The sequence below is a fragment of the Monodon monoceros genome, unplaced genomic scaffold (genome assembly GCF_005190385.1).
Source record: "Monodon monoceros isolate NGI ecotype Baffin Bay Population unplaced genomic scaffold, NGI_Narwhal_1 Super_Scaffold_17, whole genome shotgun sequence".
Taxonomy (NCBI): domain Eukaryota; kingdom Metazoa; phylum Chordata; class Mammalia; order Artiodactyla; family Monodontidae; genus Monodon; species Monodon monoceros.
In genome coordinates, this window is record NW_021703773.1 from 5,873,915 (window position 1) to 5,901,125 (window position 27,211).

Consider the following 27,211-nt stretch of genomic DNA (forward strand, 5'->3'; position numbering starts at 1 on the left):
GCCATGAATGATTAAAAAAGGGGGGAGAGGAGTAGAGTTTGACTATTAAGAGGTTGCTTTGTTAAGAGGTGCAATGAATCTGGGAGGAACTTCCAGAGGACAGAGCCTTGATGGATTACTGGGAGCCTCTGAGTGGCACCAAGCAGAGCAGGGCCCAGGAGGTTGACAGTATCGTCACAGAGACAGGCTGCCTGGGAGGGTCCGACCCAGGACAGCGTGCTGTTGTCACTCCGGAAACCTGCTGTGGATACTGTCACGGCTTTGATGCAAATCTGTGAGTACTCATGCCCGGCCCGTGTAACACAACTTTGCTGTTTTCTCTCCACAAAAGGTCCTGGCCTGTGGTGGGCACACCGGACAGACATACTTTGGTTTCCTTTCCTGATCTGGGTTTGAGTCCGTCTCTCCGGGCTCCCCTGCTTCGTTGTTCTTGATTTCTAGGCACAAGCCAGAGGGCTCTCTTGCTCAGACCCGTTTCTCACCCAAAGGTTCCACAGTCACCCTCAGGACCCTCAGCCGAGTTCGAAAAGAAATGCTGTATCTGGAAGAACCTTGTGACTCTGCAAGAGTCAGCCATATCACTTGGGAGAATCGTGTCCTCCCTGCCTTCTGTTTCTGCCTTAAAAGAAGGGGTGACGGGCGGCAGCGTCTGACTGGAGAACCGGGAGGGCAGCCTGGAGGAGGTGGCGGATGCTGTGAGCAGTGGGCGGGGCGCACTCTTGGGCTCCCGGGCCCCCTACCCTGTACCCACTCCCAGGCAAATTTGAAAAAAAAAATAAGGGGTGAGACGTCGGATGACAGCCTCTTCTAGAGTAGTCTGGGGACAGTGGCGCGCCAAAGCTTGCCCCTCAGGTTAGCCAATGTCGCCACCTAGAGGCAGTTTTAAGATTTTCTTACAGCAAGAGGCAACCTCTTTATTCTTGCAGTTCCTGAAATGCCAACATTTCACTTTCTTGCTCTTAGAAGTTCAGAATCCCTCTTTCATCCGCAGTCTGGCTTTGGCTGTATCTGTGACCCACAGGAAGCCCTTCTCCAAAGCTTCCTATCGGGTCCAATGCCCCCCTCCTGTTATACTCACTCAGTACACCAGATGTAGAAAATAAATCTTTTAATCGCTTTGTAATTGGCATAGATGGCATAATTCAAACTCACATTTTTATTTAATAGACTGAAATATCACACTGTAGCTTTGACTGAAACAGTACAGGAATCATAATGGTTTAAGTTTTACAAAATTTCATTTCGGCAGGAGCTTAATGGAAGTTGTTTCATAAAATTAAAGGCTGGGGCTTGAATAAGTAAGAAAAACCCACCTAGAAAACAAACAACGACCCAGACTACAGTTGTCTGTTGTGACTATCCGAGAATTGTGCTTTCTGGGTTTTGAAGAGCTAGCTACTCCATTAACGTCAAGACTTGCAAAATTCTGCCTTATAAACATGGTTGGGAGGGGAGGCTATAAATGTGCCTAAAAAGTGCTCCCAGGAACAGGAACCTCAAAGCCAGGCTTTGTTGAAACTGTGAGCCTGAACTGGCTTTGAGGGAATCTTTCATATCTGGGGAGCTATGAGATAAGAAATCATCATAACGGGGACTATGGTGGCAGAAAAATCGTATCATTTGATGGTCATCACCGTAGGGCCCAGGGCAAAAGCTCAAAGTCCTGTCTCTGGAGGAGGACGTTAGAAAGGCCCAAGGACCGCTTATGTTAGTTGCCCTGTAATTTTCAGGGTCAGCACCACACGGTGGCTGAGGACACAGCTTTCATCAGCCACAATGTGGGTCTGGAGGACTAACTCAAGGCAGGTCCTGAAGTTACCTGTACTGCCATTCCAGAGTGGAGACCAACGTTTACTGGCTGGCGTGGAGACTGGGGGCAGAAACCACGCTGCTCCGGAGCAGCAGAAATGGCTACTCAGTGGGGTTTGTACGAAGTTGGTAACAGGGAACTTTCTATTGAAGTGGACGACAAGTGAGAATCCCTCTGACTTTGGTGATTATAGGCATCGACAGTCAGCAAGTTTTAACCTGGGAAAGGCATTCATGAGTTGGTTGGTGCTCCTGGGCAATGTTCAAGCCTGAACTCAACTCCTGACTAGTGCCCAGGTACCTGTTCTGCAGAAAAGTCTGGATTCCTCAAATCCAATCCAAAGTCACTGCTTGAAGTGAGCTTCCTGCGTCAGACACTAAGTCAGATGGTTTCCATCGACGCACATAATGGTCGGTGTGCTCTTTCCAGGTCCCGAGGAGGGTGTGGTCGTGCTGTGACGTGGGGCACGTGGAAGCGAAAGCCCAGAGTAGTGCGTAGTTAGTCTTCCTGGACCCGGCCCTTGGGCTGGGCCGCTGCTCAATGTGCCCGGGCCACCTCCGCCGCCGGGGCCTTCAGCTCTGCTGCAGCCTTGTCTGGGGCAGCTTTCTTGGGGTAATCTCGCTCTCCAAAAATGGTGCTTCCTATTCGGACATTCGTAGATCCCACTTCAATCTGTGGGAAAGGAGTACCGAGGGCTGAGTTTAAAGTAACGAAACGCAGCAGACGCTGAAGCTGCGCCTCATCTGAGGGGCTTCTCGGAAGGACAACGATGACGCAGCTGCAGAGGACTATGGGGCAGTGGTTCACCAGGAGAGGGTGTTTAAGAAATAAGTAAGGGGACTTCCCTGGTGGTCCAGCGGTTAGGACTCCGTGCTTCCACTGCAGGGGCCGGGTTCGATTCCTGCTCAGGGGACTAAGATGTTGCAAGCTACGTGGCACAGCTTAGATCCTCCTGAGCACAGGATCTAATTCCATTTTACTTATAAACACAAAGTATTTTTGCATTGCTTTAGTATATTCTGTTTTCCACATGAGCTCCTGCTGTATACCTGGAGGAAAGTTTATAGTGTGATTTTTGGAACACTTTATCAAGTTATTCACTGCCCCAGAAGATCACGTACGTGAGTTGTTAATACAGCACACCTATCAGAACGTACTTAGAGCTGCTGCCATCATGGTGAATCTACACGTACGATGAGGCATCAGACTACTTCGTCATGACTTACTGTCATGTAACCACGCCCAAGCATGAACACAGTGAAATGCCTTTTTAAGAAGCTGTAGTTTAATTTCTTCTTATTTTCCTTTAGATTCCACTTAGGGAATTAATTTAAAAAATTATGTGTGGGGCTATAATTTCTATACACTTCATTTCAAAAAAGAAGCGGCTGGGGATGCTAGTATAGGTGAGAGCCAGCACTCCTGGGCACCTAACGCTACAACGAGGTTTTTCTGTAGCAAAAACACATTCTTGCTGGGGGCCTTTGGACCCGAACTTGAGGCACTGAGGGCACCGGGGAGGACACTCACCGCATGCTGGAAGTCCATGGACATGCCCATGCTCAGCTCCACCTGGTCGGCAGGAATGCTCAGCTTCCTGCACAGCTCCTCCCGGAGGGACAGTAACACCTGACAGAGAGACGAGTGTGACATCCATTTATCCCTGCCTTCTCCGAGGATGCCTGAAAGCGGCTGAATCTCAACATCTCTGACAGAGATTCTTTATTCCTCATGGTTTCAAGGCCTGTTAAAATTGCTGGACGTGGACTTCCCTGGTGGCGCAGAGGTTAAGCAACCGCCTGCCAATGCAGGGGACACGGGTTCGATCCCTGCTCCGGGATCCCATGTGCCGCGGAGCAACTAAGCCTGCGCGCCGCAACTACTGAAGCCCGTGCACCTAGAGCCCGTGCTCCGCAACAAGAGAAGCCACGGCAATGAGAAGCCCGCGCACTGCAACGAAGAGTAGCCCCCGCTCGCCACAACTAGGGAAAGCCCGCACGCAGCAATGAAGGCCCAATGCAGCCAAAAATAAATAAATAAAATAAAATATTTTAAAAAGATAGAAAAAAAATGTTTAAAAAAAATTGCCAGAAGTTACTGAAAGGTTTTTTTTTTTTTTTTTTAGCAAATTCTCCTCCTTTTCAAGAAAGCTGTCAGTCGTTGGGGAGGAAGTCAGAGCTCATTTTCTCTAAAGACCATGTCAGGCAGGTTCACACTGAGCCGAGAAGGGTCTTTGGAGGTTTGGAGACCTGTTCTGTGTCCCGTATGAGGAGAGTTCCAGAAGACGGTAATAATATAACATGACAGGCAACGTCCGGGATGTCTGTGGAGTTGATGGCAGCAGCCAGCCCTGCTCCAGCACCTCACCAGATGCTTGCTTGGCACGTGAGCAGCGCCCCACCCCGGGCCCCGAGTACCTGGAAGTCTGGGTTTGGTCCTCGACTAAGATCGTGCCCTAAGCTCCCGATGGTCATCAGCCCCACGAACTCCAGGCTGGGGCACTTGGCGCTTATGTGTTCCACCACGGCCACCATCTCTGCAGGGGGCAGGCCGTGTTTGCCTTCACAAAAAGAAACAGAAGACACATAGAACATACCAAGATGTTCCAGGAAGCCAGAGGAGAGCCCCCTTCTCATCCCTTCCTTATGATGGAGGAGGTGGCTCTCAGACAAGAGGACTTCTTGGAAGAACTTGTCCTCAAGACCAAAGGAGTGACTTTACATTGAGGTCTCCGTGTGTGTTACTCCCCTTCTGACCTGGTTCTGAGTTTCTCAAGGGAAGAGCTCTAAACTGGATTCTCTTTATTCTATCTCAGCATCTGAGAACAGCTAGAGTAGAAGGAAAAGAAAGAACACTGCTTTTCTTGAGACACCAAGAAGATTCACATCGCCAAAATGCCAGATTAACCCGAGAATTATTTTTCCAAATCTGGTATTTCTACCGTTTTATTAATTTATTAGAATTGTAAAAAAATAAAAAATGAAGTTTATATTACATAGTTTTGACTATAACTTGCAAAATTTAACTGAACTTGCTAATTAACAACCAGAGGAGGAAGCCGCAGCAAACGATTATCTGTTGTACAGTTATGAGGATGGACACTGTCCTTCTCTAACTTAACAAATGGAGACGCTAACAATCCACCAATCTTTAATTAGGGCAAATGACAGCCACTGATCAAGAAATGATGCAACAGACTTGATCTGGAGTCAATTTCAGATTTACCTATATTGATAATGTACTGTAGAATCTAGGTACACGTACATATAACGATAAGTGTTAAAATTTACTGAACGCTTCTGTGCCAGGCACATGTGCCAAGTCCTTAGAGCTTTTCATTAAACGCAGTAACTGGATGAAGTAAGTACTCTTACTTTCTCCATTCTAAAGAAGGGGAGACTGAGGCACCGGGAAACCAAGTACCTTTCCCAAGGTCACACAACCAGGAAATGTGGAACTGGGATGTGGATCCAGGTAGCCTGACTCTAGGCCCCATGCTTGTTCCTTCAGCCTAAGCTTTGTAGGCAAATGACTGGTCTGTAAACACTTATTCTTAACAAAGAGCTAACAGGTAAGACGCTCAGGGCTCTATAGCAACAGCTTTACCTCCATTTCCACGTTCAAGCCTCACAACACCCTTGGGAGTACTGCCCTGCTTGCACTGCCAGATAAGGCAGGCAGTGAAGTGCAGAGAGGTTAGGTACATTACTCAAGGTTACAACGCTGCAAGTGGTGGAGCTCAGACTCCAGGTCTGTCTGATTTCAGAGCCCAGGTTCTGTTTACTATTTTACATTGTTAACCCAAGCCCCATAAACATATTCACTGATTGGTACTCACAGTGATATTTCTTCGATTTTCTCCTAATGTAACATTAAATAGTTTTGTTAGGTCCTGAGAAGTATTATACATGTAAAACTGCAATCTCTTTCAGGAGGGATGGTGACCTCTGAGAATTTTCAGGATCAAAGTCACAATGCCCTTCTCGATTCCCCTTGCCCACCTCCTCAAAAATTAGGAAATAACGAACCATGATGTATTAAAGAATTACACGTGGACAGGTTTGGATGTCACTGTGCCGAGACCCTACATACAACAGTTTCCTTAAAGGCCTGTGACTTCTTTCTGTAACCTTAGGTATCAGATGCTTAGGCCTGCCATTCTTCCTGAGGTACAACCATCCTAAGGGGAGAAAAGTCTGCAGTCCAGGTCTGGTCACTTACTCTCCTCTCCGCTGGTGTTAATCTGGACCATAACCTTTAACCTTTCGGGAGAACCTTTTTTCTGCCACGCACTGTTCACTTTGTCTGCCAGCTTCACAGAATCCACTGTTTCCAGCATGAAGAGATTGGGGACAGCTGTAACGAGAAAGAGGCCAGGTCATTCTTCACTCACCTGACCGCAGCAAGCAGCACACCACAAAGCTTTTCTTGGTAGACAGGAAAATAATTTCCCAGGAAAAGGACAGTTAAGTCTCAGTTCTGCTAAGACTTACGTGACAGTTTACTAGATATTAAGTTCGAATGTCAGCCCATTGCTGTCTAATCGGAAAATACGAATAAGGAAAGGGAGGTGATGACGTGCTACAATCAGGCGGCACACGTATCCATCCATAAGCTTCAAGAAGCTAATAGTTTATAAATTAGGAGTTTGGGAGTAACATATACACACTACTATATATAAAACAGATAACCAACAAGGACCTACTGTATAGCACAGGGAACTATACTCAACATTTTGCAATAACCTGTATGGGAAAAGAATCTGAAAAAGAATCTATCTATCTATCTATCTATCTATCTTAATCACTTTGCTTTACATCTGAAACTAACACAACATTGAAAATCAACTATACTTAGGGACTTCCCTGGTGGTCCAGTGGTTAAGAATCCACCTTCCAATGCAGGGGACGTGAGTTCGATCCCTGGTTAGGGAACTAAGATACCACATGCCGTGGGGCAACTAAGCCCACACGCCGCAACTACTGAGCCCGTGCGCCACAACCAGAGAGCTCGTGTGCTGCAACTACAGAGCCCACGTGCTCTGGAGCCTGCACGTCACAACTACAGAGCCCACGTGCCACAACTAGAGAGCCTGCATGCCACAACTAGAGAGAAGCCCACACACTGCAACTAAGACCTGACGCAGCCAAAAATAAATAAATAAATATTAAAAAAAAGAAAATAAACTATACTTCAATAAAAAAAATAAGAATTAAAAAAACAATAAACAGTGAAAAAAAAAGAAGCTGGTAATTGTAGAGATTCTGAATGGCAGGCTTGATCTGATTAAATCTCAGTTCAAACTGAGAGAAACAGGCCAAGATGACAATAAGGAAAGGTTAAAGAGTGAAAGCTAAAGTGCTCCCTGGGCCTGATATCTCCATGTCTTTAAACTTCCTGGGATGGGGCTGCTCTTATTCAACAAGGACATCAGAATGACCACTGACAGCTAAGGGAGATACTCAGCTGTCATCAAAACCAACTTCTTTCCCAAAGATGCATTTAGTCTTGCCTCAGATAAAAAACAACAAGACAGAAGCAACATCAGCAGCTTACGTTTATTAAACACTGAAATCCTCCAGGTAATATGCTAATCACCTTATTTGCATTCTTCTTTTAAAAATTGAAGTATAGTTGATTTACAATATTGTGTTAGTTTCAGGTATAGAGCAAAGTGATTCAGTTACATATATTCTGATTTTTTTCCCATAAAAGTTATTACAAGATACTGAATATAGTTCCCTGTGCTACGCAGTAGGACCTTGTTGTTTATCTATTTTATACACAGTGGTGTGTATCTGTTAATCCCACACTCCTGATTTATCCCTCCCCCCACGCCTTTCCCCTTTGGTAACCATAAGTTTGTTTCCTGTCTGTGAGTCTGATGCTGTTTTGTAAATAAGTTCATTTTGTACCTTTTTTTTTTTAGATTCCACATATAAGTGATAGTATAGATCTGTCTTTCTCAGCCTTACTTCACTTAGTATGATAATCTCTAGGTCCATCTATGTTGCTGCAAATGGCAGAATTTCATTCATTTTTATGGCTGAGTAATATTCCATTGTGCGTATGTACCACATCTTCTTTATCCATTCATCTGTTGATGGACACTCAGGATGCTTCCATGTCTTGGTTATTGTAAACAGTGCTGCTATGAATACTGGGGTGCTTGTATCTTTTCGAATTAGAGTTTTCATCTTTTCTGGATATATGTGCAGGAGTGGGATTGCTGGATCATGTGTCAGTTCTATTTTTAGTTTAAGGAACCTCCATCCTGTTCTCCCTATTAGCTATATCCATATTAGCTATATCAATTTACATTCCCAGAAAAGGAGGTTTCCCTTTTCTCCACACCCTCTCCAGCATTTATTATTTGTATAATTTTTGATGATGGCCATTCTGAATATGTTTAAGACCATGACTGTTGTGATGGTTTCATAAGTGCAAACATATGTCAAAACTTATCAAATTAAATACGTGCAATTTATTGTATGTCAATTATACTTCAATAAGGCTGTTTTAAAAAATAAATACAGGTTACTTTAATTTTGACACCTTGAGAGAAATAAGTATTCAGTTATTCGGGAAGATCTCCACCTGTCATTTTCATGCAGTTAAGTCTTTCTATGGTTAACTCTTAATTTTACTTTATTTACTGTATGCTACTCTATCTTGTATTTTATTATTATATACTTTACTTGTAGTATTGTACATTATTGCATTTTATTTACTGTAGCCTTTCATTTAAAGCGAAAAGGACAAAAGTGTCTCCTTTGCCAGCTGAAAAATTTTATGGGCTTTAATTCCTTATAATTTATTTCAAAGACCACAAAAAAATACCTAATGTGAGGTAGGGTAGGTTTCCAAGTATATATTACCCAGTCAATGGTGAGTTCGTTCTTTTCTTACATGATGTTTTCCCTTATATTAAGAACGAAGATTTCCTAATGCCATCTGCGGCAACATGGATGCAACTAGAGATGATCATACTGAGTGAAGTAAGTCAGACAGACAAATACCACATGATATCACTTATGTGTGGAATCTAAAATATGGCACAAATGAACCTATCTATAAAACAGAAACAGACTCACAGACACAGAGAACAGACTTGTGGTTGCCAAGGGGGGCGGGGGAGGGAGAGGGACAGACTGGGAGTTTGGGGTTAGTAGATGCAAACTATTATATGTAGAATGGATAAGCAGCAAGGTCCTACTGTACAGCACAGGGAACTATATTCAACATCCTGTAATAAACCGTAATGGAAAAGAATATAAAGAGAATGCATATGTGTGTATAACTGAGTCACTTTGCTGCACAGCAGAGATGGGCACAACATTGTAAATCAGCCATACTTCAACTGAAAAAAAAAAATTGAAAAAAGAACTAAGATTTCTTTCCCAAAAGAAACTCCAAAGCACAAATGGTGAATCAGGAATACTCTAAAATCTTCTCTCTTCCACAGAAGGTACTGTAAGTGATACAATGATGAAAAAATTGTGTCTTCATATTTAGAGTTTTATCTTACCCATCAACTTATTGACATTTTGTTTCTGTAGATGGCCAATGAAGTGCCATTTGATCTCAGGACACGAAGACAGAATCTGAAGAGAAAGAGGTGACCGTGTTTGACTTAGACTGTGCGGAGGCCTTGCCCGCCCACATACCTTGCACGCTGCCTTCTGACCTTTCCCCTCTATGCAATAAACCACTACTGTCATCTTCCGTCAGGCTCCTAAGGATACTTAGAGAAAACCTGAAGGCTTCTGTTCTATTTCTCTTCCTTGTTCCCATCAACTCGCTCCTTCTTTCAGATATTGCCCATTAAGAATGAACTCATTAAAGCTTTCAAATCTCAAAAGGATCCAAGATTACAGCAAGCTCCTAAAAATCACCATTTTCAAAAAGCCACAAAGGAGAAAACTATGATCTTAAGAAAGAAAGAAAATCTAGATGAGAAATGTTTAGGGCTCAAGGTGAACGCAGACATTTCTACCGCCAGCCCGACCTCCAGCTCTAAAACTCAACCACCGACGTGGGTCTAATTTTCAACTGAACAGCCAAGACTGAGATACAAACTAAAGAATTCAGATTCCACTTACTTTAGGATTTGACGCTTTTTCAAGCAGTTCCTGAACCTAAAGGGTAAAAACAGAACAAGTCAGAAGCCTGGCATACGTGACTCTTCCGAGGGCAGTGTGGAAAAGGGTTCTTACATAGTTCTCCCCGAAAGTGCGCTGCCCGTGACTGTAGGCCTCGATCACCATGTCTGCAGGTTTGGTTTTGCTGACCGCTACTAGCCGGGGCTGGATGGCTGGGAGTTCCTGCCAAGAGGAAAAGACCCAGGTGAATCAAAGGTTGGGAATATTATCCCAATAAGCCCTGTAGGACATCCTGTAGAAGAGACTGGCAGAGATCTTTAAGTTGGCATTCTGGAAGATCCATTTTTCCAATACTGCAGGGAGATCAGTGTCAAATGAGGCTGATCAAATGTCTTTTGTATGCGTGGCATCTAACTCTAATACGCTAGCTACCTTAACATCTAGCAGAAGACCCTTCTCTCTCAGGAGAGCTGGGCAGGTAAGTAAGAGCAGGATTTCCATAGAGCCTGGTCTTTGACCGACAGTATCAGCATCACCTGGGTCCTGCTCCAGACCCACTGGATCTGAATCTCAGTCTGGAGTCTGCGAATCTCCTTTAAATCAAGCTCTCCGGATGAGTCTCTTGCATGCCAAGGTTGGAGGTTTAAGAATCACTTTGTCAAGAGAAGGCATTGCTCTCTGACTAGAAGGGAGGCCACTTCTGGCTTCTGAAACCCCGAGGTCAACAGTCTTGGAAACTCATCTGGGTCCTGGGGTAATTATCAGTATTGCCCACAGGCACTCTCAAAAGCAGCCTGCTTAGGGCAACTCTGTAACGTCTTGTACAATCGAATCAAGAACCAGCGGCAGAACTAAGGCAAGGACACAGAAGGCTCTGGACTCAGGATTAGACCTATCTGACCCCCCTGTCATGGCCATTACATAAAGAGCGGCTTCCCTGGACTCTGCTATAACCAAATCCACACAGGGAAGAGATTCACCTATCCCCATATGGCTTTCATGTACCCCATCACCCTCTGGAATTTTTACAGAATCACAGAGTTCTCAAAGGGCCTGAAAAGTTACAATGATTAGCAAAGAGTTTCCCCTTCCTTCTGAGGGCTGCACTGCCAACCTTTTGAGACCATGTCATAACTCCTAGGATTATGTGGATGAATTGACAGTTTCTAGAGAAAAAAGTGGAATAGGCAGCCCATCTGCCTGAAAGTTATGCTGGGAGCACCCCCTAGCATGATTATTTATTAGGGGAATCTCTAGCTTTTTCTTGGAGAATCACAAAAAACTAATGCCGGAAGGGAGCTTAGAGCTTTCCATTGCCTGTACATATGAGGAAACTGACAGCCCGAGCAGTTAAGTGACTTGTTCAAGGTAACGTCTAAGTAACAGCCAAATAAAGGCTACACTAATACAGGTCTTCTGTCTCCAGGCCAGCATTCTCAGCTCTAACACCATAAATGCTCGATCAGAGAAAACTTTGACCTCTCTATTCAAGCCTGTCTTACTCCACACAATTCAGCTTGAACTTGCACTGAGGGGGGAAGATACTGACCTTTGGTTTAGTGAACTTCCAACAGGAGAGGAAATATATATAGGGAAAAAAAAAATCTCCCCGTAAACTGCTTCGGATTGGAGGTCAATTCCCTCCTGCCCCAAACGCGCAAGTGCAGCTCTGGTGCCTCCCTCCCAAGTCGGGCCAATCCACCCTGTCCTGCGCCAGCGAGAGGGGTGGGGGGCTGACAGTTACTGAGCATCTACTAGCTTAGACGCTGCCACACACGTGATCTCCGGCAGACCTGGCCTCCTTTGGCTGCTCTGGTAGTGGACGTCTTCTCCTGCAGCCTCTGGGCACAGGCCTGGACCCTCTCCCATCCGCCAAGGCTGCTGACCCCTAACACGAAGCGGGATGGAGAATGATCGCGCTGCCTGGAGACTGGTCATTTTCCCGGGATACCGACACCTTCTGCTCCGACCAAGCCAACCTCCAGAAAACCTGACGTAAGCTGAGGAACCCCTTCGCTAGCCTTTTGGGGGCTCTGCAACCCGCGCCAATGCCAAGGCGGCGGGCAGGTCCCGCCCCTCCGGGAGACCCCTCTGCGTCACTGTGACGACCCATTTACACGCAGGTGTTCCCCCCCCCCCCCGCCTCAAAGCGGCCGCCCACCGTCACCACGCGGTCCCCTTCCTCACCCGCGGCCGCCGCGTCACCGCCTGCTGCACGCGCTCGTTCACCGCCCTCAGGGCGAAGCCGACCCCCAGCTCCGCGGACATGCTGCCAGCTCTCCACATCCCCCAGGGCCTAACGTCCAGCCCGGACCCCCGCTCCCCAGGCTGAGACCCCTTCCGGTCCCGCCCAGCTCACGTCTCCGTGTGCCCAATCACCGCTCATCACCGAGTCATCTCAGCCAATCGTCAGCACGGGGCGGGACGGGGACGGTGCGGCCGGTGGCCCCGGCCCCGGCCCCTCGACGGCGCCATCTTGGGAAGGTCGCCGCGGAAGCCCGGCGTGGCTCCTGGGTGCGGAGGCGCTGCTAGCGTAGTTCCCGGGCCGTGGGGCGGGCCTTCTGCGTCCGGTGTCTCGGCCACCCCCGCGGAACCGAAAGGACGCAGAAAACTTGGCCTATGCCCGAGGTCCTCTTCCCGGGGTCCTTTGCTCGCGGATCAGCAGGAGAAGCTGCTGGGGCGGGAGACATGCCTTTTAGCTCAGATGATTCTCGGGAGGAACCGTTAAGAGATATAAAAGAAAACTGCAAAGAACATGGCAGGATTCAAATGTACGGTTATTTTCCTCTGGTCATCCTTTAGCCCAGTACTGCCCAGTGTAAGACACATATGTAATTTAAAGTTTTCTAATAGGCACATTAAAAAAATACATTTTATATAGCCCAATATATCCAGAGTAAGGTTTCAATATGTAACCAATAGAAAAACTTAATGAGATCTTTGAATTCTTACTGTATTGATACTTAATTTACAAAACCCAGTGTGTAGTTTGGACGACAAGCCTCAACTCGGACTGTCCACGCCGCAGTCCCCCCGGTGGCAGGTGCTGCCTTCTGGGAGGAGAGCACAGGCAGCTTTAGACAGTCCAGCCTGGGCTCTGCACACATTCAGCCCAGTTCCTGTGTCTCCTATGTGTGTAGCTCTGGGCCATATGAAGATCACAAACAGGATGAGGGGCGCAGTAGGGAAGTCTAGTGGCGCAGTGGTTGGGAATCTGCCTGCCAATGCTAGGGGACACGGGTTCGAGCCCTGGTCTGGGAAGATCCCACATGCCGCGGAGCAATTAGGCCCGTGCGCCACAACTACTGAGCCTGCGCGTCTGGAGCCTGTGCTTGGCAATTAGAGAGGCCGCAATAGTGAGAGCCCCGCGCACCGCGATGAAGACTGGCCCCCCGCTTGCCGCAACTAGAGAAAGCCCTCGCACAGAAACGAAGACCCAACACAGCCAAAAATAAATAAATTAATTTTAAAAAAGATTAGCGCAGTAAAATACTAAGTTTAATAGTCGGATGGTGAAATGGTAGGTGCTGAGGCAAGTAGAGACGGATTTTGTTGTGGAAAACATTCTTGGCTGTACTGCTGTACTGTTGAAAGACTCTCAAGCATTAATTCAGCTTCATGAATGAGATGCTATTACGTTGGAGAAAGGGCTAAAGTTTGCGCTCCATGTTGTCTTGAGGTGACTGGGCTTACTTTGAGCCTTCTGGAAAGAAAGGGCAACATTCGTACTTTCTTCTCTCACCGTCTTCCCAGACCCTGGGAACTGAGTTAGAATTTCACATGTCTGCTCTGGGAAAATCACTTTGAGCAGAACCTAGGGTCTTTGTCATCAAGGACTTCTTTTGGGGAAGTTTCCATCTACCAGGAACACAAAACTGGGTTATCTGTAAACTAGGGTTGCAGTAATTGTGTTCAAGTAAAATGTCTCTGGACTTGATAATTTCTACTCCTGCCAAAGTGATAAAGATTAAAAAATGACTAGACTAGCCCTTCATGGTGTGAATATACTAATAGATGCTTGTGGTAGAGGTGCAAGGTTGGAAGGCGCTAGCCGGCAGTCAGTGGTAGAAGGAACAAAGGGATTACGGTGATGGGGATCATGGTGAAGGGCTGTATAGCGGAAGGATTGGGTGAGCATGCTATATAGAAAACATTTTAAAGACCATAAATACTTAACAGAACTAAGGGATGTATAATCCAGGTGATAGCTCACTATGACAATAAGTAGAAGTAACTTCATTAATAGGTCAGGTCATTTCTTTGAATTACAAGGTCAACCTCCCCATCCCAATGGTGTATGTGAGTATGGCTCCCCCAAAAGTATCAGAAGAGTGATTTAAGCTTTCGAGTTAATAAGGATAGTGGTGGCAAGATTGGGTGATGGTGGGCATAGGACTGACACAAGTTGAATCTTGGTTTCATCACTAAGCTGTGATCTTGGACAAGTAACTGAACTTCTCAGTTTTTCATTTATAAAATGGAGTCCGTCAATATCTCCTTCAGACTTCAATCAAGGTAGCATGTGACACACACTTAGCAGAGTGCTCCCCAAAGCAAGTGTTCAGTGGACACTAGTCCCTCCATTAGTCAACATTTATTGAGACGTTTTCTCTGTAAAGGAACCAGGGGAGACCAAGATGAGTAGGACAGGATTTATTGTGGATTCACTTCTAAGATACTTTTCATCTCTAACATTCTATGACCTTATAAAAACGGAAATAAAGGCAAAAAGATCATGGGGACCCCAGTCTCATTATCATTTCCCATTTTCCAATTTTCTTTTTAAACGTCTTAGCTGCACTTTTGAATGAATTTTATTCCACTTTTTCCTCCTTATTTTCTTTTTTAGTTTCTTCCTCTTCCTGGGACATCAACCATCTAATTTAACCTTTCATCCTTCCATACTACTTAATTCTTGAAAAATGCAAGTCTGAAATCACCTCATCCCTAGTAATTGTCTTTAAATTGCTCCAACAGTTTGCAAGGACAAAGAAGAAAAGAGATTAGAAAGCCAAATACCCAGAGGAACCGGTTTCATAAACAATTTTATAAAAATCTAGTATACTTACTCACCATAAATGCCATCAAACTTTAAAAATATACACCTCTGTAGTCTAAGGCCCTGAATTATGAGAAAAACATTTATGGATTTAAAAATTATTTCCTTTAGGGAATCCCCTGGCTGTCCAGTGGTTAGGACTCTGCACTTTCACTGCCAAGGGCGTGGGTTTCATCCCTGTCGGGATTAAGATCCCACATGCTGCGCGGTGTGGCCAAAAAAAAGTTTCTTTTGAGTTTACTGTGATTCTTTCAGGGGGATTAAAAAAAAAAGATAAAATAATAAAAAATTACTGTTGCCTGGTTACTTGGCTCTGAAGAGAAATGGAAAAATAATGCCCATGTTCCAGTTTAAATGAATTCAGGTAGAGAAGCCATGTCAGCAATCCCTCAGCAAACATACTGTCACATTTGGCTTTTGAAATGTCAATATAGATTCTAGAACCCTAGACCTGGTGAGGACCTTTAGAGATCATTCGATACTTCATATAGAGAGGATGACATTTAAACCATCCCAAACAGCACAGAATCTCCCCAAGACCATCAGAGAAGAAAATGTTATCTGTGATAATCCCTGGATTTATTCTCTATTTGCAGATAACCACTTCTCCCTATTTCAAATTTTAGCCAGTCTTAAAGTAAAATCTTTCAAAATGCTCTATTCTGCGAGCCCATTTCCTCTTCTTTGGTCTCTGAGGAGCTAGACTATCTAGCTGGCCATGATGCAACCTTTTTTTTTTTTTGGCTGTGCCATGAGGCGGGCGGGATCTTGGTTCCCTGACCAGGGATCGAACCCGTGCCCGCTGCAGTGGAAGTGTGGAGTCTTAACCACTGGACCACCAGGCAAACCCCGCAACTTTTTTAAAAAATTGAAGTATAGTTGATGGACAATATTATACGTTACAGGTGCACAATATAGTGATTCACAGTTTTTAAAGGTTATGCTCCATTTATGGCTATTTTAAAATATTCGCTATATTCCCTGTGTTGTACAATCATGCAAGTTTTATAAAAGTGAAGTTGCTAAACTCCCCTTCTGCCTTTTCTGGGGTCAACCCATGAGATTTAGCTTTTAACTACTTTTTTTCTTTCGGTTTTAACATTTTTTCTTTCTAGCCTCTACAAGTCTTCTTTTTATTTTAATTGGAGCCCAGAAGTGGGCTATTAATTTCAACAGGGCCAAACTGGCTAATCTTCTACCTGTCTACTGCATTGCTGGAAGTACGAATTCTCAATACTGCGTTTGCTGAATTGCAGTGTTGTTCCTTTCTTCCTCTATGTGCTATCCTACCTGTAATCTTATTCCATGTTATCACATCTGTTTGATTCCCCACTTAGTTACCTGTGTGTTTTCTAGCCTGTTTTTCCAGATGACTGAAAATAAGTTATTTTTGAACACTTATGCACCGTGCTAACCCCTTCACATGCGTTTCATTTCACAATGCGTTTTCATTTCATCCACTCAACCCATTTTATAGATGAAGAAACTGAGGCTCAGACAGGTTAAAGAATTTATTCAAGACCATACATCTAAGAAGTGGTAGAGAAGGGATTTGGATCTTGGCAGTCTAACTCTAGAAACTACATTCTTAATTTACCTATTCAATTGTAAATCCATAGTATTTGTGTTGGGCTCTCCAACCAACAGAGAAAGTTTGGGAGCACCATTGAAAAACCTGAGAAAGCATGGGCTAGGGTTGCCAGATTTAGCAAATAAAAATACAGTTGATCCTTGAACAATGCAGGTGTTAGAGGCACTGACCCCGGCTGGCATCGACGAAAATCTGCCTACAACTTTATAGCAGGCCCTCGTTATCTGTGGTTCTGCACCTGCGAAGGCAACCAACCGCAGATTGAATAGTCCTGTAGTATGTGTTTATTGAAAAAAATCCGTGTAAAAGTGGACCCGTGTTGTTCAAGGGACAACTGTTCAGGATGCTCAGTTAAATGTGAATTTCATATAAACAACGAATACTTTTTTAGTATGTCTCATGCAATATTTGGGACATACTTATACTAAAAATTATTCGTTATTTATATGAAAATCACATTTAACTGGGCATCCTGTATTTTATTCGGCAACTCTAGGCTGGGCATATTTCCCAGACAGAGACTGCGACTTTCTTACCGAATTGATATCAAAATATATTTTGGGTCAGCAGAAAGTACCTCTGCTCTTTTGGAGCAGAACTGCAGCAGTGTATGGAGTATTTTACGATAAATCTCCGTAGCACCTACCAAGAGTTATGCCATTTTCACAAATAAGCTGTTTATTATTTCTACATCGATAATGGGAATAGATATTCATCTGAATATATTTTTGGGGCTCGACTTAACTCACTAGGCAGAAATGTTTTATCTCTTTATATCACCTAATCTAATATTAGCTATTGCTAAATTTCACTGTAATAAAAAAAATACAAAGACTCATTTTATTTAGCAAGACTGAAAATAAAGCTAAGACATCAAATCACACCTTTAGAGTTGTCTAAAACAGTTCTTCCATCTATCAGCCCAAGGCAACTGATCCAGCATATCATTTGTGGAGTGACTAATATAACAACACTCATTTCTCAGTTTCAAAGGGGGTCATTCAGTCCTCGGGGCTCTTTGCAAGTAGAATTAGTTTTGACTGTTCAATCACCAGCTTGCACAAAAGCAGAAATAGAGAGGAATGGAAATACAAACACAAAATGATTGGCTATTACCTCTTTTAAAAGGAAACACCAGAAATAGTGGCTAGAACCCTACTGAATAGAACTAAAGAAGCAGTGGTTAAGTCCATAGAGGCAGAGTGACCCCTAGTCAGGATACAACTTATCCTCGATCAAACTTAAATACGTAGTCAGTAAATATGAAGCTCTTACTTTCACTGTTTATATATGGTGGAGTTATCTGTGTTGAAAGATAGAGACTCATAGAAACTGCAACAGATCATTTATAAAACATCTACTTTTTTCGGATCAATGTAGTCGGTCCTTTGTATCTGTGGATGTGGAACCCGCGGATACAGAGGCAGCTATACTAGGCCATTTTATATAAGGGACTTGAGCATCCACGGATTTTGGTATGGGGTCGGCGGGAGTGTCCTGGAACCAGTCCCCTGCAGATGCCGAGGGATGACTATATTGCTAAAATTCTTTCAGTGATTTTTTTCCCTCTCTCAACTTAATATGATCGCAGATCCCTCCGAATTTATTTTAGTCATATAAAAATTAACAAACTGTGGCTTCCTTTCAAATATTCTGTCCTGATATTAAAAAAAGTGATTAAAAACAGTACTGAATATAGATCACTTCTGCAAAGTTTAATGAGTGAGAAACATTCAACCAAGGTGATTTTTCCTTGGAAAGTCCTACAAAAACTGACTTTTATAAACAGTTCCTTATTTTGATAGAGGGTCCATTTATCAATAGCAGCCATGACTTTACTGCCTGCAAAATTGCAGGCTGTCACAGTTTACATGTTTAGAATTCAAATGTTTTCAGATCAGGTTTTCTAGTAAGTGTTACAGAAACGAAGTCACACAGACAGACTGGTTAGTTGTCCCAAGCTAAGAAAACAGCCCATTTCCATGATTTTCCTATTCAGGCAGGTACAGACAACATTGGAGTTAAACGAATGGGTACTACAACAGTTACATTTTTTGCTTAAAGAAGAAGTGACATTGACATTGAAGGGGGGCAGGTGTAGCAGGACGTCACCGAGGCTCCTTTGTGCTCTAGCAAGGGACAAGCCATCACAGGATGCTAGTATTAGAGAGAAGTTCCGGTTAGGAATCTGAGCAAGCCTGCTATTCAGAGAGGCTGAGATGTCCTTGCTGCGCATTCCACTGGAGAGAAGTAGTGTTTTCTGAGGCTTAGGCAGCCGGTCTCAGAGCAGAGGAGCCGACGAATACGTAAATCAGGGATGCTGGATGTGACATGGTACTCCTAACAAGTGACTAATGGCACTGAAGTGGGAGGAGGGTGAGTGTATCTTAATGATGGATACCTTATGTTGGTCTTAGACTAACTGCCTTCTGCAAGGCCTTCTGAGCACGTTAAAATCCATCACTCCCAGGAACATTTGGCTGCCTGCACAAAGTGTGACCAGGAATGGAGGTTTGAGAATTCTAAGTCCCACAAATTAGAACAGAGAAGGGCAACATTTAAATTAAGAGGGATTAACCCTTTGTGTATTCCTAGGCCGGCTGAATGCTCCCCCAACTCCCGAAGAGCCTGGTGCTACTTAGAAGCAAGGTAGCCCGACTTTTGGGGTCATTCGATTAATCAGAAGTCTGGGTGTGGGATCAAAAATGAGATGGAAATCTGTGCCAGAAAGTATCATTTGTAGTTTCACCGAGAAAAGAGGGGTACAGTGGGAGTTCTTCTTGGAGGGGGGCAGCTAATAACAAATCCTCAGCCAGGGCTTGTCGTGGACGATACCAACAGGCTTGCAAGTTCACTCCAGACAGCTGCCCTCCACTTAGCGACCTGGTACACACTCCTGCCCCCAACTCCAACTTCAGGACACAAGAAAACCTTTTTTTCATCTTTGTGTTCCCCCCACCCAAATCTCCCAATTAGTAATGAAAAAACATTTCAGTGGATTCTGATGCAGTCCTTCTGACCCAGGGACTAGGGCATGAACTCGTACCCACACAGCTGTCTCTGGAGATTTAACACTCGGTGTGACCCCTGGAGCCCTGGATTTAAAGACTCCGGCCGCTTAGCGAACGGGCTCCCCCTTATCACTACATCAGACAGACCCCAGCACAAGTCACAGGCACTGAGATTGGGGAATCTTTTGGACGAGCCCTTCTTCCTCCCCCAGAGGAGGTCTTCAACCGTAGGATCCCCACAGCAATGAAAAGACACTTGATCTCAAGGAACGCGCACAGTTTGCCAAGCAGGTACCACAGTGGCTAACAGATAGCACGGTCCCACTTCAGCAGCTTTGAAGACACCTGAGTTCTTCATTCCTGTCTTCTTGATGCTGAGTGGAACCAACGAACAGGTTAAGAGGAGAAAAAAACCAAATCACAGAATAGGTGAAGAGTTTTAAAAAGAATTGTGTGGTGGCGGCCAAACCCTGACCCTGGAAATGTGGTCGGAAGCCACCACGCTTTCAGCCCTGGGGCAAGGAGGGTGGTGTGTAGAAAAGCCTGCAAAACCTATAGCACCAGCTCTTCCTTACCAGGGCTCCAGAGAGCGGGCCTCGGCAGTAACCCACGGGCTCACGGCCAGGAGCGCCGGGAAAGCCAACATCCACCGCAGCCGTTTCTCCACAGCTCTGCTGGCAAACTTACAAGCACGTACTTGCTCGGTAGCTGGGCCTCACCCACGGGCATCTCCCACCTTGGAGGCAGGTTGAGAACACTGGACTACCTTTCCCCAAATAAGGGCAGTCCGATCGGAGGCGACACCCTGCATTTCTCCCACTTCTTATTAATAGCATCCCTAATTAAGCCAGCTTCAAAAGGGCGAAAATCAGTGCCTGGAGATCAAAGGTCCAGCCCATGGTTTCCAAATCTTAACAGAAGCCACGTAACCTACTTACCTGAAGAAAACCCCAATTCATCAGTCCCTACCCCCGCTTCCCAGGAAGGGGAATAGGTTTAAGTCCGTTTCTTCTTTTTTCACCACAGTACGTGGAAGAGAGTCAAAGAAGGTAGTGTGGAAGGGAGGGCTGGTTCATCATTAAAAAATAAAGATCTCTTTGAGGGTCATGTGCGGCTGGGGACAGAAACATTCAGTTCTCCTCCGTGTCTGCCTCCGAGGGCTCCTCTTCTAAGCCAAAGCTCGGCTTGTCAGCTAGCGCCTCCAAGTGCTTGCCCAGGCTGCCCGCAGAGTCCACGAACATGTCAGGGATGTCTTTGCCGAAGTAAATCTTGCTGCTGGAAGCGATGGCCTTGTACTTCATCAGCTGCAAATACTCGGGGGTCAGCTTCAGCTGGAAGGAAAGCGAGGAAGGCCGACTCTGATGGGGCCAGGTTAGGTCTCAATGCTGCGTTAGCAACCGCGAAACCCCTTCTCTGGGAGACAGTAATCTCAGGCCCTCAAGGTGAGAACTGCGAGAGTTTCAGGGGTTTCTCTGTTTACCAGCAAAATCAAACTTCTCTCAGGGTCCAGCTAAGGGAAAGGGAAGGCGCTGGCCCACACGGCCCAGAAGTCCTCGCTCGCGACCACGAGGGGCTGGGGCAGGCGCCGTGTTCTTACAACCACCCGGCTACTCTCAAGCCGGGCACACGCCCTCTGGCGGCCAGGCGGCGCTGGGCCTTTACCTTATTTGCTTCGGCTATTTTCATGGCAGTGTAGCACTCGGCGTCCGCCTTGGCCTTCTCCCGGGCCAGAAACGCAGCATCTTAAGAGAAGAACGCAGTGAAGTGAAGGGCAGAGGCTAGTCCCCACCACTTTCCCCGACTGCCTCCGTGACCCTGGGCACAGTGCTCTGGCTTCTCTGTGCTCTGATTTCCTCATTTATGAAACTGGGGAAAAGGCATTTTCCTCCTGTTTCACAAGTGGTTGTGAAAATCGACCAAGATGGAAGAGTACTCTGACAGCATCTCCCGGTGGTGGGGCCTAGCTAACTCTGAGTAAGTCTGCCGCTGTGCCCGACAGTGTCTTTTCTGACAGCATCGTGGAGACACATCCTCTTTCTAGCCGCTTACTCCTTCTGTGGCCTGTGAGGAGAGGGACGGGACCCGCCTCAACCTCCTGTCTCCAAGCTCTCCACCCCAGCGCTCTCCCCTCCTAGTACACAGCAAGACCAAGGGAAGCCCGAAGAAGGCTCTGGATACGGCCCGAGGTGGATCTGCCCTGAAATGGACTACCATAAACAAAACAGTTCAGCCCCTCTCCAACTTCAGCTTCCTTTTCATTTCCACCAATCATTTCAGAAAGGCTCCAATTAGCAGCGCTTAAGCTGGCACAACTTGAAGGGCATGACATGCCATGGTCTAGACTAACACCTGTTTGGACTAAGACACATTTAAACTTCTACTTTGCAATCTGCTTCCTTAATCTGCTCAGACCAGCTTTCGGTCAAGCTGATGCAAAATTTTTGATATTTACTCCCTGGCCTTGGGAATGAGGCCAGCCTTGCATGAGCAACAGCTGTAGCAAAAGCCTGGGAAGCAAGCGGGGACTGGGGGTGGGTTCTTACTGCACAGCCTCAGCAAGGCCCTGGGTGGTGGAAGCCTGCAGGCTGGCTGGGGTGCATGCGGCCAACTCGACTGGCCTTAGCGCCTGGTGACCTGCGTTTATAATAAAAATGTGCTGTTCGGCTAAGAGCTCCCCAGTGAGGAGCCGCTGATCCGTAAAGGCCTAACTGGCTCCTCCACGGGCACCTGCAAAGCCCGAAAGGCCCCATCGTGAGTACTACTGGACACAGCACTGTGCAGCCTGAAGCTGGGCCCTGAGGTCTTGTTTTTGGCCTAGAATTTGCTTGATATAAAGGCACCACATGGAGGAGAAGGTGGGTGGTGGGAATGAGGTGAGAGCTGAGGTGCAAGGGACTGAAGGTGAGTGAGATTCAGAGAAGCTGGCAAAGACAACACCTCTCTCCAGCTCGTGGTGTCGGTATTGAAAGCTGTTTTCTTCACACCCAGCTTAACATCCACAGGGACCCTGAGAGGCCAAAACGATGGTGTTCACGGGCTTCTGAGGAGGGGGGCGGGTAAGGCAGGGGGGAGAGAGCTGCTGTCTGGACCTAGCTTCTTGGTTTACTTCCAATGCCAGACTGTGAGCCCAACACAGCAGGGACCACGTGATCTCCCTTTTTCTTAAGCCTGGCAGAAGAGTCCTGATGGCACCCAACTAAAATCTGATGAATGACTGAATCTCTCTGAAGTGGAAAATTAATGCCAGCCTGGACCGAATCTCCCCAAAACTCAAGTCAGAGCACAGAGAACAAGGGATGTTCCAAAGAAACCATAACATCTGAGCACAGAGATTACAGAGCAGAGGAAATGACTCTCCCCCCCCCCCACCCCCCCGGCCACAGAGCGGGGTTTGAGGAAAAGGCAGGCGGGAATCTCTCGCTCACCTTCGATTTCCGAAATCCTCTTCTCCGTCTCCTTCTCCATCACCTTCTGCCCATAGGTGATTTCTGCCACCTGAGCCACTTTCTCTGCCTCTGTATTAATGAAGTTGAGAAAGGCTTAGAGTCCCGATATTTCCAGAGTTTGACTGCACTGCACCTTTCACCTGATCTGAGGCCCTGATGCAGGGCAGCGGGTGGGCTCGGGTGAAGGGCCACTGGCCCAGAGGCAGCCATGGCAGGCTCCCTCTCCCAATTCACGGGGTATTTCTCCCAAAGGAATGTTTTAAGGGTTGAGGTACAGGTTTCCTCCTGCCACTGCACTTTAGGAAGTGGCCAAGGCTGTGGCTGGTTGTCTGGTGCAGTGGTAAAGAAGCCGGGTTCAGGGGCAGAGTCCCTGGATTTGAACCCCGTTTCCAACACTTCTCTGCCATGTGACCGTGGGCAGCAATCTAGCCTCCGTGTGCTTCAGCTCAGTGAGAGGAGGTTAAGGATGCTGCCTTCCTCACCCAGCAGGGGTGGGTGTGTGAGGAGCGAGATGATTCACCCGCAGGCGTTTAGAAAAGCCCACGGCTCATAGTAAGGGCCCAATCAGTGTTACTATTATTGTGAATGAGGAATTAACTGGAAGGGCTCTTTTCATTTAAGAGATGTGTGGAAACTCAGAACTCATGATCCCTGGCTGTGATCTGACAATTTCAGCTCTGTTTCCGGGGGATGCAGGCCGACCCCGCGTGTGGCAGGGCTTCGGAGGACCGAGCCCCAGGCTTCCTGAATCTCTCCACCCTCCCCAGCCTGTCTGCTCTGAAAGGGGACCCCACAAGCACAGTCAGACCAATGAGGGCCTTCTTCCGCTCTGTCTCGGCTTCCTTCTCCACCACCTTTTGCTTCTGGGCTGCAATCAGAAGCTTCGTCTTCTCGCTTTCCCTGAAGGGGAGAAAAATGCACAGCTGTGAGGCCGCTGGGGACCAGCTTCTGCGGAGATTCACTGTGCCCTGGAGAAGACAAGCTGCCCCCGCCCCGGGGGACGCAAGCTGTCATTCCTTCCTCTCTCCTGGCAGGCTCTTTAATGTCCCAGGTGGAAGCGGCTCTGCTGCAGGCAGTAACATGGCTTGCCTTCTCCTCCAAAACTCATTGGTAGGAAATAAAGCATAACTGACTTCAGTAAAAGGCACCTGCCTGCCCACGCAATCGCCGCTCCCCGTCTTCTTCAGCACGAGCGTGAAATGCCACACGCCTCCCCCCGCCCCCGCCCCGGCCCTCTGAAGAGCATCCCTGCTCTGTCATTGCGGAGCCCAGGTGAGCGTCCTGACATGCCTGCCCCATCTTCCAGGGTGGTGCGCTGTAACAAATACTCAAGAGGGGATGCCTGGCCCGGCGTCGATCAACCCCGGGATGGGATGAACGGGAGGCAGGGGAGAGCGGTGGTTACAGCTGGGGCACCGGGCACACTCACATCAGCTCGTAGTTCCTGCGGATGGCTTCAGGTATGTTGGGCTTTGTCACCCGCACAGCCTGGAGAGGGATAAAAACAGCACCTGATGGGGAGGTGAGGGGCTGAGGGACCAGCTCCCACCAATCCTTGATCTTCCTGCACAGACAGGACATCCTCTGGAAGAGGGGATGCACCTTCCTCGGGGGTCGGGGGGCGATGGCAGGGCTCCCACCAGGGCGGTGCTTACTTGGATGACGAGCCCGGGCGCCATGGAGGTCAGGTCCTGTTGCAAAGCCAGTTTGAGATTTTCATCAATCTGATCTGGAATCAAGAGAGATAGAAAAAGGAGCTGTTACACTTTTCAGGCAGGGAGGAGGGAAGTATGGCGGTAGAGTGCAAGGCAAGACACCGGCTCATGAATGCACCTGACAGGCAAAAGGTCTTCCCGAGGCAGAGTGCTCATCAGAGCTCGGATGTCTAAAGACGCCCTGCAAGACTCTCACAGCGGGAGGCCCACTCGGTCCTCTATGTGAGCCAGACGTGAGCGTGTCCTTTCCCTGGGGCCTCAAGAAGATATCAGCCTCGCCCAGAAGGGAACTAAGCTTTAAAAGGACAAACAACTCGAGCACATTTTTTGAGTCAGGCAGCAGCCTTTCCCTAGAAACAGCAGCAACAGAAGGTGGCCGCCTGGCTTTCACGAAGAAGGAAGGTGGAATGGCCAAGTTAGGTATTTTGAAAAAGCCAAGCACATTAAATCTAGTAATTTTAGAGGTTTCTAAAAGAAAAACAGACTCTGATGTCAAGGAAAGCCCCAAGGAAGACTAATTCCATTAGGAACTCCATCAAATAACACAAGGAGAAGAATGACAATTTACAGCTCTGGAAACGAGCCCAAGTGGTCTGATGTGTTGTTTGCTTTGGTCCTGATTCTCTGTCTGAAACATGACACGTGAGTCACTTCACGGACAAGGGTTGGAAGAGCTGTAACCGACTGTCCCTCTAGCTGTGACCCTAGAACAGCGGCGCCCAGGCTGCCTGCTCTGACCTGGGCCTTCCCTTCTCTGCCCCCCGCCCATGAGATCCTCAGTAAGATCCTGGAAGAGCACTGAGAAAAGGACCCACGAAACCAGGCTGGGACATCTTCACAGAACCATCTCCCTACTGTCAGCTGCCATCTGCTTTAAGTGGCCATTCGTGATCCAGGAGCCTTTGAGGAACAGTAAGTCTAACTCCTTGCCTGTTATAGATGCTCAAACTGAGGCCCACAGAGGTTCAGTGATGTGCTCAAGCTAGTCAGGACCCAAAATAAAGAACTTGTTTAATTATTATGCTTTGGTTGTTAGGGTTGAGAACAGTACTTTCTTCAACTGTCATATCGCTAAGCAAGGGGTTTTAATACTTCTACATATCAGATACGTTCCCAGCAGCCTCTCAGCACTGAGAGAGAAATGCCCATAAGGGGAGCACCTCCCACCTGACATGGGTCTAACAATTTGATGGCTAGAGATAAACATTACATTCCACATTTTCTATTTTAAATAGGAGACCGACCAAACTTTAAGGGATATGCCCTATACCCTCCATAAGTTAACAACACAGTTGTTTATCAGATTAAATTCTGTCTGAGTCAAGGCAGAAAATTGTGACCCTGGGCTAGTAATTTTCTAGGAAAATCTGGAAGAAATGTTTTGCATGGTGGTTTACTACCAAAGTAACACCAGTACTAAGTTGTTTATAGGTGATGGTTATGCTGACAGATGCAGATTAAGTTATGTTATTACGTGAACACAAAGAAGGTCTTCAGACAAACTTCTGAACAAGTACTGGATAACATTTTAATAAAACAGGCAAAGAGGATGCATCAGAGCAAGCAGTGATAAAAACTGCAGTCAAGCTGAAAGTCAGGGCTATGCGTCCTGAGAGGAGGGGACCAGAGAAAAACTTTCCAACTTCAAGGAACAGGATTAGAGATTTGAGTTTCTCCTTTGCAGATGCACATGGATTCTAAACAAAACAGTGCTTGCTGGCAAGAATGATGTTAAAAGATATTTCAAAGCAAACACACTTCCCTAGCTCCTCTGTACAAGAAGTTTTACTTTACTAGGACGCCAAGTTCATCTGCAAGATAGTGAGAAGTTCTCTAATGCAGAATAATTTCACATTTTAATTCCCTCTACACGGAAATTAGAGCTCTTCTGTCTTTTGTTGTTTCAAATGCTTTGGAACGTTCATTTAATGGCACAAGTTCTAAAACAATGGCTAGAGAGAAAACTAAGATATTTTATGAAATTATATCAGTTTGAGGTTAAAAAAAAAATCAACAGCAGATTTACTGAACTGTTCTTAAACAGCACACTGAATCCAAACCCCACAAGAGAATCCAAAGCCTATAAAGTGAATTTAGATTAATTTTCTTCTGCAGAAAAGTCAAAAGTGCTTCTGATGATTTCCCAAATCTGAAACACAGTGCAAAAGGCTGTTTGCTTAATTAAGACCACGGGTGCCGCCAACGATTCCGCCTCTGTCTACTCTACAGAATGTTCTCACTCAGGGTCCTTTTAATGAAGATTCCTGGGAAAAATCACTGTCCAGTCCTGATGTCAAGAATAGCTGTTACCGCTGATTGCAAAGTTCATTTGCTTTTATTTTTTTAATACATTTATTTATTTTATTTTTGGCTGTGTTGGGTCTTCGTTGCTGCGCGCGGGCTTTCTCTAGTTGCGGTGAGCGGGGGCTACTCGTTTTTTTTTTTTTTTTTTTGCAATACACGGGCCTCTCACTGTT

The 27,211-nt window shown here is 46.2% G+C and overlaps 3 protein-coding genes across 4 annotated transcripts in view; all 3 read right to left on the reverse strand.

Annotated features, from left to right (window-relative positions):
• Window positions 1–1,117: 1,117 nt before the first annotated feature.
• PLPBP (pyridoxal phosphate binding protein) lies at window positions 1,118–12,249 on the reverse strand. Of its 2 annotated transcripts, none has more exons than XM_029226722.1 (8): window positions 12,100–12,249; window positions 10,027–10,134; window positions 9,913–9,948; window positions 9,339–9,414; window positions 6,032–6,166; window positions 4,228–4,370; window positions 3,341–3,439; window positions 1,118–2,482 (listed from the first exon to the last, which is right to left on the reverse strand). In XM_029226722.1, the coding sequence occupies exons 1-8, from the start codon at window positions 12,196–12,198 to the stop codon at window positions 2,348–2,350; spliced, it is 831 nt and encodes a 276-aa protein (XP_029082555.1). In that variant the 5' UTR covers window positions 12,199–12,249; the 3' UTR covers window positions 1,118–2,347. The 2 variants fall into 2 exon arrangements, with proteins under 2 accessions (XP_029082555.1, XP_029082554.1); XM_029226721.1 differs by having other exon boundaries at window positions 12,074–12,151.
• Window positions 12,250–15,973: 3,724 nt separating this feature from the next.
• The window catches only part of ERLIN2 (ER lipid raft associated 2), a 16,049-nt gene continuing 4,811 nt past the window's right edge, over window positions 15,974–27,211 (reverse strand). The window contains exons 4-9 of the mRNA XM_029226609.1: window positions 24,675–24,748; window positions 24,449–24,507; window positions 23,828–23,919; window positions 22,999–23,088; window positions 21,236–21,315; window positions 15,974–20,904 (exon numbers count right to left, since the gene is read on the reverse strand). Coding sequence (XP_029082442.1) covers window positions 20,704–20,904; window positions 21,236–21,315; window positions 22,999–23,088; window positions 23,828–23,919; window positions 24,449–24,507; window positions 24,675–24,698 — 546 coding nt within the window. The 5' untranslated portion in view covers window positions 24,699–24,748 and the 3' untranslated portion in view covers window positions 15,974–20,703. The remainder of the gene's footprint in view (window positions 20,905–21,235; window positions 21,316–22,998; window positions 23,089–23,827; window positions 23,920–24,448; window positions 24,508–24,674; window positions 24,749–27,211) is intronic.
• The window catches only part of LOC114897672 (erlin-2-like), an 8,654-nt gene continuing 6,181 nt past the window's right edge, over window positions 24,739–27,211 (reverse strand). The window contains exon 6 of the mRNA XM_029226700.1: window positions 24,739–24,748. Coding sequence (XP_029082533.1) covers window positions 24,739–24,748 — 10 coding nt within the window. The remainder of the gene's footprint in view (window positions 24,749–27,211) is intronic.